The sequence below is a fragment of the Balearica regulorum genome, chromosome 9 (genome assembly GCF_011004875.1).
Source record: "Balearica regulorum gibbericeps isolate bBalReg1 chromosome 9, bBalReg1.pri, whole genome shotgun sequence".
Taxonomy (NCBI): domain Eukaryota; kingdom Metazoa; phylum Chordata; class Aves; order Gruiformes; family Gruidae; genus Balearica; species Balearica regulorum.
Genome location: NC_046192.1, coordinates 3,220,149 through 3,238,775, shown reverse-complemented (window position 1 = coordinate 3,238,775; position 18,627 = coordinate 3,220,149). Strand labels below are relative to the sequence as shown.

Below are 18,627 nucleotides of genomic sequence, written 5' to 3'. Positions count from 1 at the left end.
ATAAACACACATAGAGCCACATACAAATAAAGCCAGAGAAAGAAGTTTACATATTTTAAGGCCTGAAGGGAAAACTAAATTCCTTTAGCAAGATCTCCAGCATAAACAACAACATCACCCCTAACTCCCTCAGGAGAACATATTTTTCTGTCCCACTGTGTAAATGGATTCTATCAAACCCTCCTAGCTTAATAGGTAAGAAAATCCCTGAATGCAAAGTTAGAACTATACATAGTAACCCAAGGTATTTCCCATGTGCATGGAGATGAGTTATGATTGCTGTAAGGAAAAATAAGTTTATGCTTTTTTAATTTTTTTTTTAGTGAAAGAGGCTGTGAAGATTGTTCAGGTATTTTTAAACTGTGCAAAAGAGAAGGAATGTAGGGGAAAGATGCATGAAGAATGGAAAATAATGCAAAAAATCCTACCGTGAAGCTGTTGTTGACATTCTTAGTGCTGGATTCTGCAACACTTGCATCTGTCAGATCCACCTCATCAAAAATAATGGACTGGAAAGAAAAAATTCAAACCCTCAATGAATTATAGCAGCCCTCCAATGTATAAGCAGCAGACCCAAAGGGACATGCCTGTGTGTCTGCCTAGCATGCTCCATCACAGCCTTTTGTGATCTGTAGGAAAGGCCCAGCACCAACAACATGAAGGACTTGGAAGTCTAGTTCCATACAGTGGGGCTCGCACTCGCCTGTCTTCAGTCAGTGAACGCGATGAATTTATTTTTATTACGGGATTATTTAAAAAAAAAATTGTAGGCTTTGTTCTTGTGAAAGCAGACAGATTTATATCTAGCTGACTATCAACATACTAAACCAGATGCATGGCAGCTCTGATTTGATAAATTCTAGCCTTGCTTGTTTCCTCCATATCCTCTTTTCATTCATATTTTCTCCCTTCTTTTTCAGTCTCCATTGATTCAGAGCCCATTCCCTACTAAAATGCACCAAGGCAGAAAAAAACGTGGAAAAGTCACTATCACAGGTCCACACGATGTTTTACTTAAAAAACAGATTTCCAAGTGTGAGGCAAAACCCAGGGATCTTCTAGCAGCTACAAAACCTGAAGACAGGTGCTTTCAGAGCGCGTGTTCTTTTCTTTACTGATGGCTGCATTCTCACAGACATCCATCTGCCTCCAAAAGCTCCACCATTGACTTTCTTCCCTTGGACTCACATGTATTGTCAAGACCTTACCTTAGCAGTTTTTGCATAGTAGAGCGTTCGTCCTCGCAGCTTAAAATATCGTCTCTTCCAGCGCTGGAAGGAGCTGGTCTGTTTCATCAGCATCCCCTCTTTTATGATAGTCTATAAAACAAGGAGGGGAGAGGGGTGAAGCATACATTTTATTTACAGGCATCTTTTATGCTCTCCCACTATATACCCATACCAAAAATGACTGGAGTTTGAGATCAATAATCTTAGTGCCCTCTGCTGGAAGTGCTTAACAAATTCATTCAACACAAGCGAGTGAATTTAACAAGATTAAACCGCCACAATGCACAATCTACACTGAGGTGTGGTTTTATCCTTGTCTCCAGTGCTATCACGACACCAAAAAAGATAAATAACTTAGGACTGAATGAGGATTTCAAAGTCTAACAATGACTTGGGGACCGTAACAGTCAAATTCACTGAGGTCAGATTTCAGACGCGGGTAACTGTGCCTTTCATTTAATTGGCATTTGATTACAAGCACATACATACCACAGTATATCCATCCCTACTTCCAGCTCTGCCTTGTGAAATTATCAGCATCTACCTGGCACAGAGCTGGCAAGCTGCAGGCCCACAGGGTGAAGAGTGAAACTAGAGTGAAGAAGGAGCTCTATCCAACTTCAGCATTTGGTATTCTTCAGATAGTCTTGGCCCTGCCTCAGTACTCTCTGGCTGCCTGCCATTTCCCAGGGCTGGAGTGCCAAAACTGTCTACGCACACTGCCTTTTTTTTTTTTTCTTTAACTGCTTTATAACTAGATTGACATACCGGCATACACGGTCCCATATGCTCACTCACATACTATGCATACGTAGGGGTACGTATTTAATCATTCTACTTTGTCAAATACATTTGATTCCTTCACTAAGCACAGATTTTGAATACATGCTACATGAAAATACAGCTACATGAAAATAGTCTCAAAAACTGCAGCCTACAAAGACAAAAGGCAGAAAAGTCAGAGCTCAGGGTTCACCCCCAAATTACTGACTGAAGATATTGCCCAGGAACTGCAAACGGTGCTGTCATGCCTCAGTACCACAAGAAACCGACTTCTCTCCCCAAGAAACAGCCCTCATGAACCCACTTGTTGCTGAGAGCGCCCAATGTGATAAACACACAGTTAAAATACAGGAAATAAATGGTCTACGATCTTGTAAGACAGGTTATTCTGTATCTTGATGCCAGGAAAATGACACAGCTTTAACATACCAGAGGCCTCAGTGTAACTCAGGTTTGTACCAGAGTCAGGTCACCAATGAGTATCAATTAATTAGAAACACAGTATTACATGTACACTGCCAGGCTACTACAGAGCACAAAATAAATACTCTGACTGATCCACAGGGTTTAGTTCATTTTAGAAATCCTTTCCAGGACACTAAGCTTGCTTTTAAAATGCTATATATATTTCTAATGTGGGTCTTTCCTTTTTGAAACAGCTGCAGATTTTAATACTTTCCACACACACTGGCCTTCGCCAAGCTCAAAGTTTCCTCAAAAAGCACTTGGAACAAAAATGCTGACTATAAGAAGAAACATCCGTCTGACAATATGTGCTTCTCCCTTGCTAGATTGAGCCATCCTCAAACTGGCCTGAGAGATCACAGGGCCTGGACCACCACGGTGATGCCTCTACTCACAAATCAGCTGGGAAAGAGTGGGCTCCTACATGCCCCCAGATCTGAAAGATCGTTGCCAGGTAGGAGCCACTATATACCTTCCTCCACTGCACTGGGAAAGAGAAAAGGGTGAGAGCTCCCCTGTCTCTTCCAAAAGAAATATCATCTACCTTGCAGCCTGGGACCTGGCCAACTCTGAGGCTAGCGAACCCCAAACCTCACTGTTTCACAAAGCCACCTGCACACTGGCAGACATACCTGTCAGTGCTCAGGCAAACACCAACTTAGTGTGCCTGGTTCAACCAGGAATTGCCAAACTCCACGGTATTTCCAGCAGAATGACAAGAGATAATGAAAACGCATGATCGAAGACTAAGCTCATATAAAAAAATGGCTGTTCTCCCACATCAGCTCCCCACACCTCTGAAGTGGTTGCTGAAAGACATCTCGGCACCCATTTTCCACAAGTCACAGCAGGGACACAGCAGTAGGAATATACTCTAAGAAGCCATAATGAATCTAGGAGCGGCTTTAGGGTCCGGAAATTAAACACGCTGTAGTGATACCCAGAAACAAGATGTTAAACTAACTTAGAGCTGGTGCTATGCAAAGGATCTGAAACTCAGCCATGATCTTAATCTGAAGCTTCAGCGTAAGAGAAAATGGAGTTCAAAGACTGACCCAACAGCATCCCTTGCTGAAACAACCCCAAAGGCAAGGCCAGAGCTGAAGTCACTCATCTAGAACTCGGAAAGGTACATTCAGGGTCCTAGTCTGTCACAGAGTTTTTACAAGATCCCAATAACGTAATTTTCACTCTGCGTGTCTCTGTCTCCCAGCTGCCAAGTGGAACAAACAGCACTGCCCAACTCTGCAGAGTCCTACTGTAATATATGTCTATGTGTCTATCTGATGAGTTACTTTAACCTCCAGCACCTGAGTATCAGAGAGAAATGTAAAGCAACAGCATCTAAATTACCATGTTAAAGAAATCATACTTTTCTGCAGTTCAGTTTCTACAGGGAAGAAAATGGGAAAGTGGCAAGAGATTTTCCAGATTAAGACAAAAAACATTTCTTGGATAAACCATATATAATTAAAAATGAGACTGAGAAAGTAGCTTCTGAATTCTGCAAAGCCCTGAACTGAAGTCAGAGAGGAATTAAAAATCCTGAGGAAGACTCCCAGGATGCAAAGCGCAAAGACACCAAGTCAGCCAGGAGTCTGAGCAAAAAATAGCAACTTATAAGAGGAGATTTAAGAGCTCTGTTGCCACACTTATTCACAGATATGCTAAAACTGGGGTGAGCCAGAGCCCCGCACTCCCCACGCTTGGTCAGCAGCACTCTGGCCACTCAAACTCTTGCCCAGCCCACCAGAACAGTAACTCACAGCAAAACAACACTTCTGATTTCCCTCAGCTCCCACAGCTCCCGCCTGCCATGCTCCGCTCCCCTCACCTCGGCAGAGCTCACTCACCTCTGCACAAGACGTGCATTCCTCCATTCCTCTTTTAAACAGAACCCTCTTTCTTTTTTTTTTTTTTTAAACCAAAAGGCAACAATCCCAGAGGTCACCTTGCCCCTCCCTAAGTAGTAATTTATGTCATTTGCCAGCCTCTATCTATAGAAAACCTCACAGCTACATAACTCAGACATGAAAGGCCAGTGAGAAGCGAGCTCTCACATGCACGCACTGCTCAGAGAAAACAAGCCTCTGGTTCAGAGCTGCCCATCTCTGCACGAGAGCAGCTGTTCTATTTATAGGCACATAGCTCAGTACAGAGTTTGGTGGGTTTGGGCGGAAAGGGTTGGAGATAAGATCAAGATGACTTTATAAAATGATTCAGACATCGCTGCCTTTCTCCTCCTCTATTTTAATTTTACAGCCAAAGGACTTGCTACTTGCAGAGGAATGCTGCTGAAGAAAATTAACTAGGGAAAGGACCTGACAGCAAAGTGACATCGAGTGAAATAAAAGGGGGAGCTGAACAGTTCTTTCTGCTCACCAGCTTCTCTGTAGCTTTTTTAATTGAAGACCCACTCTGATCAGATTGCTAGCCATGTATTCCATCAAGACAAAAGTGAAATTAGTTCTCCCATAACAAAAAAAGAGCACTACATCTATTTTTAGTGTCATATATTGGATCCTACGGGAAAAGCTACTGCCCTGAAACATCTTGAGGTTTGATTGCGTGCATCCTATCAAGGATAAATGTAAAAATTGTTTGTAATGGAAATATCCAGACTGCTTTCTATCCAGCTGAGCTTCTCTGCAGCGTGGTGTCCTGTGGCATGGTACTCCATGGGCAGACAACACTGTTAAAAAATGAAGTATCTTCTTGGATCAAGCCTAAAATGATGTGCTACTAGTTTCAACAGTGACCTCCTTTTATCGTATTACAAGACAGTGTAAAAGAGGTTTCTGAACAAACTGACAATTTAAAGCAACACTGCACATAGCAGAGAGTCTTAAGCATCTGACAAAGAACATCATTAGACAGCAGAAAGGCAGGGCCTAGGAAATTTCTAGCATTTCACTATTTATCTTTGGCCCTGAAGAAAAGCAACTTCCTGCAGAAAAAAAATTCAGTTCACGGTGAGCAATAGGCAACCCTCCCCACAACTCATCCCCTTTTAAAACTTGACTTTTAGGAACAGAAATAATATGTTCTCAGATTTCCCCTGTCAAAATGGGTGCAGGGTTTAGGCTTAATCCTGAACTAATGAAAGAAAAGTTTTTGCCACTGCCCTCAATGGGAATGGTTTCAAACAACTCAGAGGACTCATATCAAGGACTTACAGGGAGAGCCTTGTGCTTCAGAGTTTCCCTCTCACGCAGTCCCACTTCGTAAGAACAAGAAGCCAAACGATTAACAGTAGTCATTCACAAAACCAGCAGACACAGCTGTTTTCTGCAGTATTACTTGTCTGAGGTGTGTCTGTATCCACTAACCCACATCAGGAGATCAGAGAACCAGCGCACACAGATGAAATGCTTTCTATACTGATAACATGAATGATTCTAGTAAAAAGTTAAGAACAACCATGTCAAATTTCAGCTACTTTCAGACAGCATCCCTTTTTCTCCTGCTCACTACATGAAACACAGGAGTAGCCCATCCTTTCCCGAAGCTTAGACTTCTTGCCCCATTTGGAAGTAGGGCCCTTGGTATAACTAATTTCCTAATCTGGAAAACAAGATCCTATTAGCCAGACTGAAGGCAACTATCAACTGTACCCAGCTGTCAGGCTGGCAAGTGTCCTTTGGCACAGGGAGGCTCCAAACTGTGTTCAATATAGACAGAGGAAGAACAATACAACCTATTTTACAGCTGAGATCATGACATATTCTTAGGGGCAGTTATTCAGTGCAGCATATCTGAAGCAAGAATTTTGCTCCACTGATATTTCTTTCCAATGCAGAAAAAGAACTGTATACAAGGTAAAAGCAAAATAATTTTAAACTATCTCAACAGCAACTAAAGAATCCCAAATACCAAAGTCTTCAACATCTGGATTTCTCTGTTTTCCATGTGTCTTTAGAATGTAAAAACTTCAGGGAACAGACTGTTTTTATTTGTATGTACAGAGTGCTGAGGCCAAACAACAAATAACTGACTAAAGAAAGCATCAAATGCACAGAGGAGAGAACACAATGAAAAAGCATATGCGGAACTGACAGGCTATCTTTATATATGCTTACTAAGGAATTTTACAGGCAGTTGATACCCTGGGACCAAGCAACCTCATCAAGTCACTGACTTTGGGTAACCTGTGGCAAAAAGATGGGACTAGATCTGCAGTCACTTAAACACTGCGAGATAGTCTTGCCATGTTAGGGCAGGTACAAATCTGGAATGCTGTACCTTGTTGTGGGTAAAACAGTTTTAGTAGCTGGTTCCACAAAAGCTCTTTGTGGTCATAAATATGGAACTAATAATTATTTGGAAATCAAATGAAATACAGTAAATCTGACAAAGAAACTACAGGAATAAATCTAACCAACCCCGTAGAATAAGACATGAAAGGTCAAAAGGCTAGGGGTTAACAAGCTAATCCGAGAGCAACATCCTTCCACCAGACAGTGGTCACACCCTGGAAATTAACTCCAGGAAGCTTGGAGGGGGGAAATCTGGATCAGTAAAGCAATTCTAAGTATGGGACACACATAGAGAGCTATACAAATCTATAGGGGAGTACAAGGAATTTACAGGTTGAGTAGTCGTGTTTGGGAATTCTACATTAAATGCACTTGGCTCTTACAAAAGAAAGAATTGAATTAAGATTTCTTCCACTGATATCAAAAGGACAAGACACTATGTGAACTCACTGCAACAAAAGGACTCCAGAAGAGGGGAAAAAGAAAAAAAAATCAGAGGTCAGCAGCAGGAATCAAATTGCAAAATACAAGCTAGGGCTGTGAGTCAACAATCCAGTAACAGAAGCTGAGCTCTCCACTGATGAAGGGAGTATTGTCTAGGCTTTCAGTGTACATTGTTTAATACCATTTTGTTGTAATAACCTATGGTTTATCAACTGGGAAGCACCCATGTCAGGTTACCTCACAGAGCTCTGTACAACCACATGGGAAAGCCTGCAAAATCTCCCCCAACAACCATCCTCCCCATCTTCCCTCTTTTCTGACGTCCATCTCTGCTGAATTAGCTGGACTCTGCATACCCAGTGAGAGACTAGGGGCGAGCTCGGCTGACAGCTCTTGGTACAGCCTCTCTGCAACTGCTAACACAAGCAGAATTCAGAACAGTGTGCAGTGATCCATCGATAGTGTAGCTGAGATGTCACTGCAATAGGAAATGCAAGCTTATTCTCCAGATCAGCAGTGGAAAACAGGAGTTTGTATCAAATAAAACACAGAAATGGCTCAAGTTAGAATCTGCCTTGGCACAGGTTAACAAATGCTCAAACATTTCATTTCTCATTAGTTAATGCTGCAGCCAGTAAACAAAGAACAGGTCTTTGAACCAGCTTCTTTTCAATACCACATTCAGCTGCTACTATTGTGAATGACTCTCTTCTAAAAGAGACAAGCACTCATAAAGCTAAAGCGAACAAATTAACAAAGAAAAACAAATTCAAAAGCATGCAGAAAGGTTGCATGTACATGGGAAAGGAAATACAACATACCAGCATATCATCACGCAGCTCCCTGGTAAAATGAGCTGAGTTTAGAGAGCTCCAAGCAAAGTACTTAAAATAGATGAATACTCTGGTCAGCTACTTAGAAGAGAGAATGAAAAACACACCAGTACACTCTGATTCAGGATGAGTTAGTAGCTGGACAACTCCTGGCACGCTAACTGCTTAAGCCCTCAGTATGTCTTCCATAGATAGGCTCCGGGCATCCTTCCCAAACACATTTATCACAAGAGGGGAACTGAGCATGAAGCTCAAGTTGTCCCAGCAAACTACAGCAAAGCTGGAAGATAAGGGCTCAAACCCATCCACAGAGATAACCAAAGCCAAAATACCAACAGTTTAAAAGCTACCTGAAACCTTTGGAATGGAATAAAATTTTAAAGGGTATTAATTAAACATGAACTTTATACATTTAAGGACAAACATTAAAAATAGCTGTTATTTTTTCTACCATCTTAAATTACACATATCCAACTACATCCCTTCCTTAGGGCATTTTCCCCATACACAAAAAATGTCAGAACATGTTACCTGCTGTGAAACCTTCAGCTCTGAGACATGCCTGTCACACAGCTACGCACCAGCACCACAGAATCCCCTGTATTAACTCAGAAGCACATGGCTCTGCTGCTGAAATGCAGCAAAATAACCTCATTTTGAATCACAGCAATGTACCCGGAACCCTCTAATGCTGCAGCCTGTACCACTAGAGCTTAAGTAACACTGTTATTCATTCAGAGAGTGCTAAGTTATTACCAAAAAATACCATCACCCATCTAAGCCCACCCATGCACCTCACTGGCAGGTAGAATGAGCCGGGCACTTACCATAGCGGCATGTCAGGGCCATTTGATATGAGACTACCAGGCTGGGAAGGCGCGATCGGTGCTACTACAAGAATAGCAAACGTAAGGGAAAGCTCATCCAGAATACAGCTGCGGATCTCATCCTTGCAATCATAACCACCCCATCCTTCCCATACTGCTAAATGTCATGGAGATCTTGGCCAAGGAGGAAGGAAAAGCCAGCAAAAGTACTGGTATAAGAACTTCAGGACATGGGAAAGTGAAAGCTATACCTTGAGGAAGAAAACTGAATCCTTTGCCCTTGTGTTGAGGAGGCTGAGAGAACGACAGCTTCCTCCCACTGTGTCTGGATTCCCATCAACTCTGCTACTGAATTCTGCAAGGAGCCTTATTTGGTAGTGGCTGGTAGATGTAGGGCCAAATCCTGCTCCTTTTACTCCAACTGGTATTCCAATGGGATTACACTGTTGAGAGCAGAAAGCAGTTTTTGGCTTTTGGCCATTTAATTAATACTTAAGGTATCTTAGAATTTATTTTTATCTCATCTGTAACAATTGTCATTATCAGATTTTCCATATTTATGTATTAAACAACCTGTGCTTTTAAGTTTTTTTTTCCTCATCCATTTAACACAGTTTTTAAAGGATACTCCAAAGTTTTTAATTTGTTTTTCCATTTTCCCTGTTTTAATGTCCTGCAAATACCTTTGACCATGCCAAGACATCTTGATCAGCACCAGTAACAACAAGGAAGGTTAGCACAGCCCTGGGAACACCATTTTGTTAACTTTCAGCTAAACAGAACAGAAGGGGCTGGTGTGAGTTCCCAGAATACTGATTTTTAATAAAACTTCAGCAATAGATCTACATGTTCGAAAGTAGAGCTCTGACCTGCCTCAGCAGAGAGCAGTTTGAAAAGCAGGCAACACGTCCTCCCTATTTTATCAGCCATACTTCTGTCTTTCGAGAACCAGTGAAGGCAGCTGTCCCATGCATCAAGACATCACCCTGGAGCTTGCAACACCTGCCTCAGTTCCCAGCTCTCCCGGGGATGCCCTACGTGATTTTGTGCGTTTGATACAACAAGTATGTATCTCAATTCCCTGAATGGGAAATTGCGGTGGTATCACCTCTCCCCACTAGAATTTTACATGGCTAAATTTATTAAAACTTGCAAGACTCAAACACAATGTGCTTGATGAAAACATAATGTAATTAAGACGGCATTTCCTTTTTCAAAAAAAGCAAACCACAACATCAGAATAGGTATCAGAGGTAACACTTTCCAACTTAGCAATGAGACCGTGAGGAAATAAAAAGATTTCCTCTAAATTCAAATGGGGTAATTACATATTAATCAATCACCTAACTCAGCAGTGGTAATCTTTTAGCCAGGCAAGCCACCGTTTTCCTCGCTGGATGAAAGGAGGGCAGCAGGCTTTGGACCTCCTCCTCTGTGTAACTGCCTTCCTGTCCACGTGCAGCCCAGGCTGCAGACAGTAAGCGCCGTACCCTGTGGAAGCACTGAACTCCTTCTGTGGAGGTGCAGCACTACTGAATCAGGCATGCACAATAAGCCTATCCCTTTCTGGAGTGCTTTAGATAAAGCGTGTGAGAAGGGACCGCAGAATATGGCAGCTGATGTGGACCACTGCTACTGCCTCAGCTATTTGTCTGTCTGAAGCTGAACTGGGTAACTGTCCCGCAGGGCTACACAACCAAACAGAAGCATCTTTCTTTAACAGACACTTACATAAATTCTTAGTGAAACAAGAAGCAATAACCACTTAGTGGGGAAAAAGGAAAAATGGTTTAAGTGGAGAGTTAATAAAAATTCCTTTAAATAACGGTTTGTGCATTTGAAACCTTGAAAACACATATTCCAAGAGAAAGGTGCTTTTCACTTAGTATTTTACTCTAAAATTTCTGATGCTGCTGTGACACTATCTAGTGTAAACATTAGGCTTTCAAGAAAACAGGGAATACAAAAATGTCTCTTTATCTCGCTTCTGCTTTCTCTTAAGTATGCAGGTATAGCTGCTATTTTAGAAAGAATCACATTGATTTGTAATTAAAGAAGGTAAAGTTATGCAGTGTCTTACATGGTATACTGGATTTTCTAATCAAGTAATCTAGAGATACACATTTGATAGTTTTCATTTATAGCTTTCATTTATAATCCAGTACCTCTCCAAAGTAAAATATCAATGACTTTTTTGTAACAACAGGTTTTAGGTAGAGGGAAATACTCTAAATATTTGACTTTGTTTTATTTTAAAAAAAAAGAAAAAAAATCCTTTAATATTAATTTTATTTTGTCTCTAATTTTATTTGAGAGAACAATTACTAGCCTGGCAATGTACTTTTTAGCAAGGTGGTTTAAGTAAATCCATGTTCTCAAAACATGCAAAAGTTTACTGTTAGCTCTTTAGTTCCTGGAACCTGAGCTATAGTTAGAAAGAATGAGAAAAGCTACAAGTGTGTGTGGTTTTGTGCTTTGTTTTGTGTTGGTCTTTTTTTTTTTTTTTTTTAAATAGGAAGTAACAGCTGTTGCTTTCACATAGCATCCAAAACTCTCCAGCAGCAAAGCAAACTTACAGTACACCAGTGGTAACACAGCACTGGGAGGCTTCCCAAATTTTGTCAGAACAGCTGACTCTGAAGAGTATGCAAAATGTAACTTAGATATTGTTAAGGGACAGAAACATTCTTACAGCCATGTACCCTGGCCTAAAATCCTACCTTTTCACTCAGTGCTCAGAGAAGGAACTAGTCTGTTTGTGGTGTTAATCCAAGAAAATTCATGTCCTTGAAACCTGTGCTCAAGATGTTCGGTTTCAATTCAATCACAAGAACCTCTCTTCTCAAACAATTATCTCTTTTTTTAAGTGAAGAGCTCCCAGTTTCTACCTGGACAGAAGCATGAGCCACTACAATTCACCACATGCGAAGGTCCTAAAATGTCATCTTTTAGACACTCTATTAGAAGGCAGCATAACAAAACCTTACATTTTAATATGTTTTAGTGGAAGATGCTACAGACAGAACATGAATTAAGCCATAAATTCCTGAAAATTCCCTCATTTGTTGCATATTTCTTTTACATTGTCTCTTCACTGAAATGTATTGCTTATCATCATAATATTTCTTTCAATACTTGTATGAAATGAATAAACTGCTTGGTTTCCTCATTCTAATCTCATCTCAGAAAACTTTAAAACATTTGCCCTCCAGAAATAAAAATAACACTTCTTTAACTATAAAAAAGACATTTTATCTATTAGGCAATGCAAGAAGAAACAAAATGAGCTTTCTTCAGTTGCTCACGCTGCCTACCACATGTTTAGTGTAGTCTGCTACACATGTTCAGTTTAGTCTGCTCTGGAAACTTGCACAAAAATGAGGAGAAACATTTTGCTTCCTCCTGTTTTTTCTTGCCTCTACGCTTCAGGGTGGCTTCTAGACCTCAATGCTACTAATCAGAAAGAGAATCACAACTTCTCATAGTGCAAAAGATATCTATACCACAGACTGCCACACAGCACAGAAATCAGAAACTTCAGATACTGAACAAAATCTGTCCTCTGCAGCATAAAGCTTAGTACCAGTTACTTTATCCTGCTTTTCATAGTATAAATTAACCTGGCATATCTCTGCTACTGGAGCTAGACAGCTTCCAATATCCCAGAAAGTCCGGAGCTGCTCACTCTGTTTGCAACTCTGTTGAAATATATACTGCAAACTTGTCTTTACAAGTTCAAGGCAATGATAAATGGTTATAAAAACTAAAATGTTACAGAGAAATTGCTCATAAGAGTAAACAGAAGTTAAACCGTTAGTCTAAACAAGAAGTCCTCCCGATGCCACCCAAGGACGTTGCTGAAATCCTGTCTGGTAAACAAACTGAGATCTCAACATACCAAAGCTGGCATGCTGGAAATCACACCTAACTGATGAATGAAATGAGAAGACAGCCTATTCATCCGCTCTCCTGCTTTCTGAGGTTTGTACTGTGATGCTTGCAATGAAAGGTCAAGTGCAAAGGAAGAAGCGTGCTTTATTGTCAGAGCCCACATAAGGTGCAGTGCCCCTCCATTTCACACCCTCATCTTCCAGGACCACTTTTGATATTACGGTGTCTTCATCCATGCCAGGTGACAACTGAGATGATGTTACCACTTCAGCTGATACCCGCTGAGTCCTCAACATTGCTTAGAAGGTGGGAGCGAGGCTCCTGCTGTTGCCACTCCTCACACACACCATCCTTCTCTTATTTCATCTCTTTCCTAATTCCCATCCGTTCAAAACTACTTTATTTTAGTTAACCAACAGTTTCTCTAGCTGCACGGCTGCCAGCCTGAGACCAGGAGAGGGGCTAAAAGCAGTGCGCTATGAAGCTTGATGGTGGTACAAGTCCGACAGGTCTCAAAATGGCTGATCAAGCACTCTACGCAACCTCTACTACTTTGCCAGCTGAGACAACAGCAGTTATGCTACCAGCTATACCTGATCACACGAGGTTTTTTTCTTTCCCCAGAATAACAATCATTAAGAGACTGCTAAACATACTTACACCTTCTTCCTCAAAAATTCTTTCTAGCTAAAAAACAAGTAAGAATATTAAAACATAATACTTCTCTTTCCAAACACAGCTTTCCGCTCCTCCATGCCCTGTCCTGTATCTTCACAAGAGACAGATTTTTCAGCTAAACAGATCTTAGCTATGATTTGCCTTCAGACACTGCCCATGTGTATACATACCTATAGTACCTATACATCCAAACAATTCTATTTGCCCCACAGTACTACCACATCAACATATTGTATTTTAGTCAACCGTGGTCGGGCAATCTGTGGGCTCAGAAACAAGTTCACTGAAGTTCTACGGTCTTGTAAGCAAGCAGCTTTATTTTACAGCATTTCTTGGGAAAACAGATGACAGGACCGGAGGAAGGAAAACATAACTTCAAAGTGTTTGTGACTGTGACAAACAAGTAAATTCTGAGGAACTCCACAGCTACAGCAGACTCTGCACTCAAGCTGTGATAACAGTAAGCTTCCATGGTGATTTAACTCTACTTACAGGCATGGTCTTGAGCTAACTACAGCAAAAGATGTGGTTAGAAGAGACTTATATCCTCAGGGCACAGTAAAAGTCTGCCTGCATCTCTTACTGTCACTCTGAGGGACCTGTCCAACAGCTTCTACAGCTTATGGTAGTCTGTGCTCTGTCATTCAATAGACAAGTTCAGAATTAGGTCTGCCTTTACAGAGGAAGCAAGCTCCTCAAAGTCTCATCAGAACTATGATTACTCACAAAGTTGTCTTTGCTCCTTGTCCTCAGGGCAAGGAAAAAGTATGCATGCAGCAGCATGCAGAAAAGACAATGACGAAACAAAAAGGCACCAACAAGCAACAGAACACATCAATCTTTGATATCATAATACCTGGGCTTACTTGGAAAATTTGACACTGTTTAGTTGAAGGTCTTCTGCAGATTAACACGCAGGAGGCTTAATAGCTGTAGACAATATCTGTTTATAATCCTTGTTCTTAACGTGTTTATGTTCGCGTAGTACAAGTGGCTGGTTTAGGTTTTTTCCAGCCATGCTGACGCAGGAAGTGATGTAAAACAGGGCAAATGATTAAGTAGGGACACAGGGACGTGTTCTACTATATTAAAACAAAAGTAAAATCCAATGCACCTTTTACCTTAGCATCTCTGTAAGCAAGAGTTCCCGAGAAAGTTATTGTCCTTGCTCTTATCACAGACACCACCACACAGATATTAAAGTCGGACTATGGCACCCTTCCTCCCTTCCCACGTGGGACCCCTGCCACACACAGTATTAAGAAATCACAAGGTACATCCAATCTCCAGCAAGACAAATTTCTGATATTCAGCACCTTGTGTGTGGGAAAAGATCTCGTAAGGGTTATTTTTTTCACAGCAGATTAACAGACTGGATCAGGTCACCTGGTGCTGCAGCATGGCTGAGATCTGCTTGATACACTGAACATTAACCCAATTAGAGGGTTTCACCATTTCCTGTTGTGGCCGAAGAACCATGTCACTCACATAGCCCAGACCCTTAGCACCTTAACTCAAGAAGTGAGTGACAGTGTCAGCAGCACTTCGCAGATGGAGGAAGCAGCCCCGCCACGCGTAATGAAGTGAGCACACAGTCCTCACGTATGACCAAACTTTGTGACGGGGGTTTTCGGAACTGGGACCAATGTAGCAAAACGATGATGAGCAGCAGAATGACAATACATTACGCATTTGAAAGTGAGGCAAACTAGCCAGCAGAAAAAAAATCCCTACAAAAATAATGCTTCAGACACTGCATCATGCTGAGACGTTTACTCTCCTTCACTGTCAGCACAAGATAAGCAGCACGGAGCTAGCAGCATCAGCACTGAGCAAGTCTCCTGCATCCATGCCGCAGCAAGTGTGCTTGCCCATGCTTCAGAGACAACAGAAAGGTGATAGCAGAAGAGTAACTAACCTGGTATTTCTAAGCAAAAACATATCGCACAATGATCCAAGAGTTATGCAGGACTTTAATAGCTACAAAGAAAAATCATGCAGCTATAGTAAAAATAGTACAGAAGAGGGCAACTCCCTATGGGTGGTTCCTAGCCTAAGCCTGAAGGAAATCTTCGCATCTTCTCTTACAGTAACAACACAGAGGAGCTACAGTTGTAGTTGCAAAATACTGTTACTGCCCCTAAAAATGGCATTATCATTCCAGAATGAGCCACAGAGGGGTAAAATCTGACTGGGCCAAGGGAATCAGGGTGGAAAGGATTGTTACCTGAGCAGGGAGGTGAAGGAGGGGCACAGAACACAGAAAAAGCTGGGAACAAACACTAATAAGCCATAAGATCACTGTTTCCAAACAGGAGGCTAAACTTCCCTACATGGCTACCAAAAGGAAAAATAGCACAGTCCAAGATGGGGAAAATGGGGATGCAACAATGAAAAGGATGGTAAGATGCTGAGGGAGGTACACACTGACTGTAGGGTATAACAGCAAGGGCTGCACTTTTCAAAGCACAGAGCTCTGAAAATGAGACAATCACTTGTGCCATGTCCAGCAGGGTCACGGGTGGGGGGTTAGGAAAGTGATAACGGGAGAGGGCACACTGTGACAAGGAGATATGGCTGGGCTGTGCAGCACCCCTCAGGGAAGACATAGGGAGGTGAGGAAGGAGCCCCTGGCAACTCCGACATGGGGAAAAAAGGGGAGATGCAACTTCAGGGGTAGGGAAGGACAGGATGTCCTTAAAGCTCAAATATCAGATAATGGGGGGCAGCACTGGGGAGCAGGAACTCAAATCTGATTTCCATGACTCCAAGAAAATATAGGGGGAGAAAGTAAGGAAGGAAAGAGGTAAGACAGGGTCCTGCTGAGCCTGGGCACACCGATCACTGTTAGGATAGAGAAACTCCCAGGCAGGTCTGAGCCCAGGCACCGGGAAGAAGGTGGCCTAAGCTGGGCTACGAGGGAGGTTCCTACATGGCTTCAGAGAGGCCGTTTGGGCATGGTACTCGCTGGGTGATTGGGGGCAATTCCAGCAGCCCCTGAGGGCAGTTCAGGGGTCGTTGGCAGACCCTGAAGGGCGTTTAGAGGGCAGCTGTTGACAAGCATCTGAGGAACAGTTTGTTATGGGGATCCCTGAGGAGAATTTAGGGGTTCATAAGTCCATGAAAAGCCGTTTGGGGGGGTGTTGTCAGCAGGTCTCAGAGGGGTGGTTTGGAGGTTGCCGGCACGTCCCTGAGGGACGACTGGAGAGGATCTCCGGCAAGTCCCTGAGGGGGCGGTTGGGGAGGGGGTCGCAGAAATGGCCGTCCCTGAGGGGCGGTTTGGGAGGATCACCGGCAAGTCCGTGAGGGACGAGTTGGGGGGATCGCGGCCGGTCCCTGAGGGGCGGTTTGAGTGGGGAATCACCGTGAAGTCCCTGAGGAGCGGGGTGTGTGTGAGGTGGTCGCCGGCAGGTCCCTGAGGACTGGTTGCGGGGGGAGGGGGCGTCGCAGCAAGTCCGTGAGGGGAGGGGGGGCGGATCGCCGGCAGCTCCCTGAGGGGTGGGCTTGAGGGGATCCTTGGCAGGTCCCCGAAGGAGGTTTAGGGAGGGTCTTTGGCAACTCCCAGAGGGGCAGCCTGGGGTCGCGGGCGGGCGCTCCCCGCGGCACAGGCCGTGCCGGGCGAGAGGGGGAGGCGGCGGCGGCGGCGCTGAGGGAGACGGGGAGGCAGAGCCGGCCACAGCGCTGCCGGAGCCCGAGGCCCTGCCCGCGGCCCCCGCCCGCCGCACGCACCTTCTGGCGGATTTGCCCGGACGTAGAGACTTTGCGGATGAGTTTCTGCGGGGAGCCCGGCTCCTGCTCCGGCTCGCTGTCCGACGATTCCTCCGCCGCGGCGCTGGCGGCGGCGCCCGCCCCGGCCTGGGGCTGCGCGGCGCCCGCCGCCGCCATGCTGCACGGTGCGGGGCGGCGCGGCCGGCGCCCTCTCCCGCCGCGCGCCGCGTTCTGCAGCCACCCGCCCGCCCCGCCGCCGCTGCTGCTGCTGCGCCCCCTGGCGACGGCCGCGCCCCGCGCGCCCGATGGCGCAGGTCGGAGGGAAGCGCTGAGGCGGGGCGGAGCGGGCAGGCCGCCTTCCACAGCACGGTGGGGCACGGCGCGGCCCACGGCCTCCCCCCACTCGTTGCGAAGCGACACGAACGCCCCAACCCGAGCATCGTTCACAACGGCCCCGGCCCAAGCACTCCCGTGGCTGATTGGGGCCAGAGAAAAGGGTTTCAGCTCAGACCTCTCTGCTGAGGTGAGCCAAAAAGCTCGAATGTCAGCCCCAGTTCCTGTGGTGGTTTCCTGCACTCCCTTTGTTCCACGGGATTTAATAAAATACTGTGGGTAAATGACCCCTAGGAAAGACCTGTCATACCAACCTCCTGCACAAAGAGGTACTTCGCACCTGCTCCATCTTACATCTCCTTTCAGTCACGTACAGGCTTGCTGTGCTCTCAGCACGAGAGCAGGCTCCTGCTGCCAAACACCACTTTATTTTTCAGTACAGAAACACTCTTGCCTGACTCAGCCTTTCCCCACACCATTCCTCATGGGCTCCATCAGCATGAGGTAACTTAGCCCCAATGCCCCATTAGCTGCAGCTACGGGACAGTATGAGCATTTCAGTGGGGATTTCATGAACATGGATGAGGGGAGGGCATTTGCCACCAAACCAGTCCCGTCAGCAGATGGCTAAAGCACAGAGACCATGTATTTCATAAAAGCTGTTTTCAAGAGCAGCAGTTTCAGAGATGCTATCGCTACCAGAGCGCATCCCTCTCCTGGAGCTGGCAGTCTTTCTATACATGGAGTGTGACCACATCAAAGGTCAGGAAATTGGATCGCTCTCCCCCAGCTATAAATATGAATAGCAGGCTACAGGTCTGACTTAGAAGATCAACATAACATCAGAACCAGAAGAACAAAAAGATAAAAGGCAAATAGTTTCAGCTAGAGACCTCTTTTCTGTTGACAGAGGTCAACATCTGCTGATTGAAGGGCAGAGGAATACAAGTCCACCCTGGCCTGCAGGACGGGAAGCTGAAGGAGCCAGCAGAAAGCCCTCACCCTCTGCTAAACAAACGGTCAATGGCTGAAAGTGCTTTCCTAAGCCCAGGCAAAAGAACAGATTTAATAACTATTTCGACTCCTACCCGCTGCACAGCGGAGCACACTGTGATTTTGTTACATGGTTAGCTTACAAAAGTCATCACTGCAGATAAATATGAGAGGAAAGTCAGGCAGT

At 44.2% G+C, this 18,627-nt stretch overlaps 1 protein-coding gene across 3 annotated transcripts in view; it reads right to left on the bottom strand.

The window, feature by feature from the left end:
* DGKD (diacylglycerol kinase delta) overlaps positions 1-17,335 on the bottom strand; it is a 61,459-nt gene extending 44,124 nt beyond the window's left edge. For all 3 annotated transcript variants that reach the window (XM_075760837.1, XM_075760838.1, XM_075760839.1), the window contains exons 1-3: positions 17,136-17,335; positions 1,209-1,319; positions 429-509 (exon numbers count right to left, since the gene is read on the bottom strand). In XM_075760837.1, coding sequence (XP_075616952.1) covers positions 429-509; positions 1,209-1,319; positions 17,136-17,291 — 348 coding nt within the window. In that variant the 5' untranslated portion in view covers positions 17,292-17,335. The remainder of the gene's footprint in view (positions 1-428; positions 510-1,208; positions 1,320-17,135) is intronic.
* Positions 17,336-18,627: the final 1,292 nt, after the last annotated feature.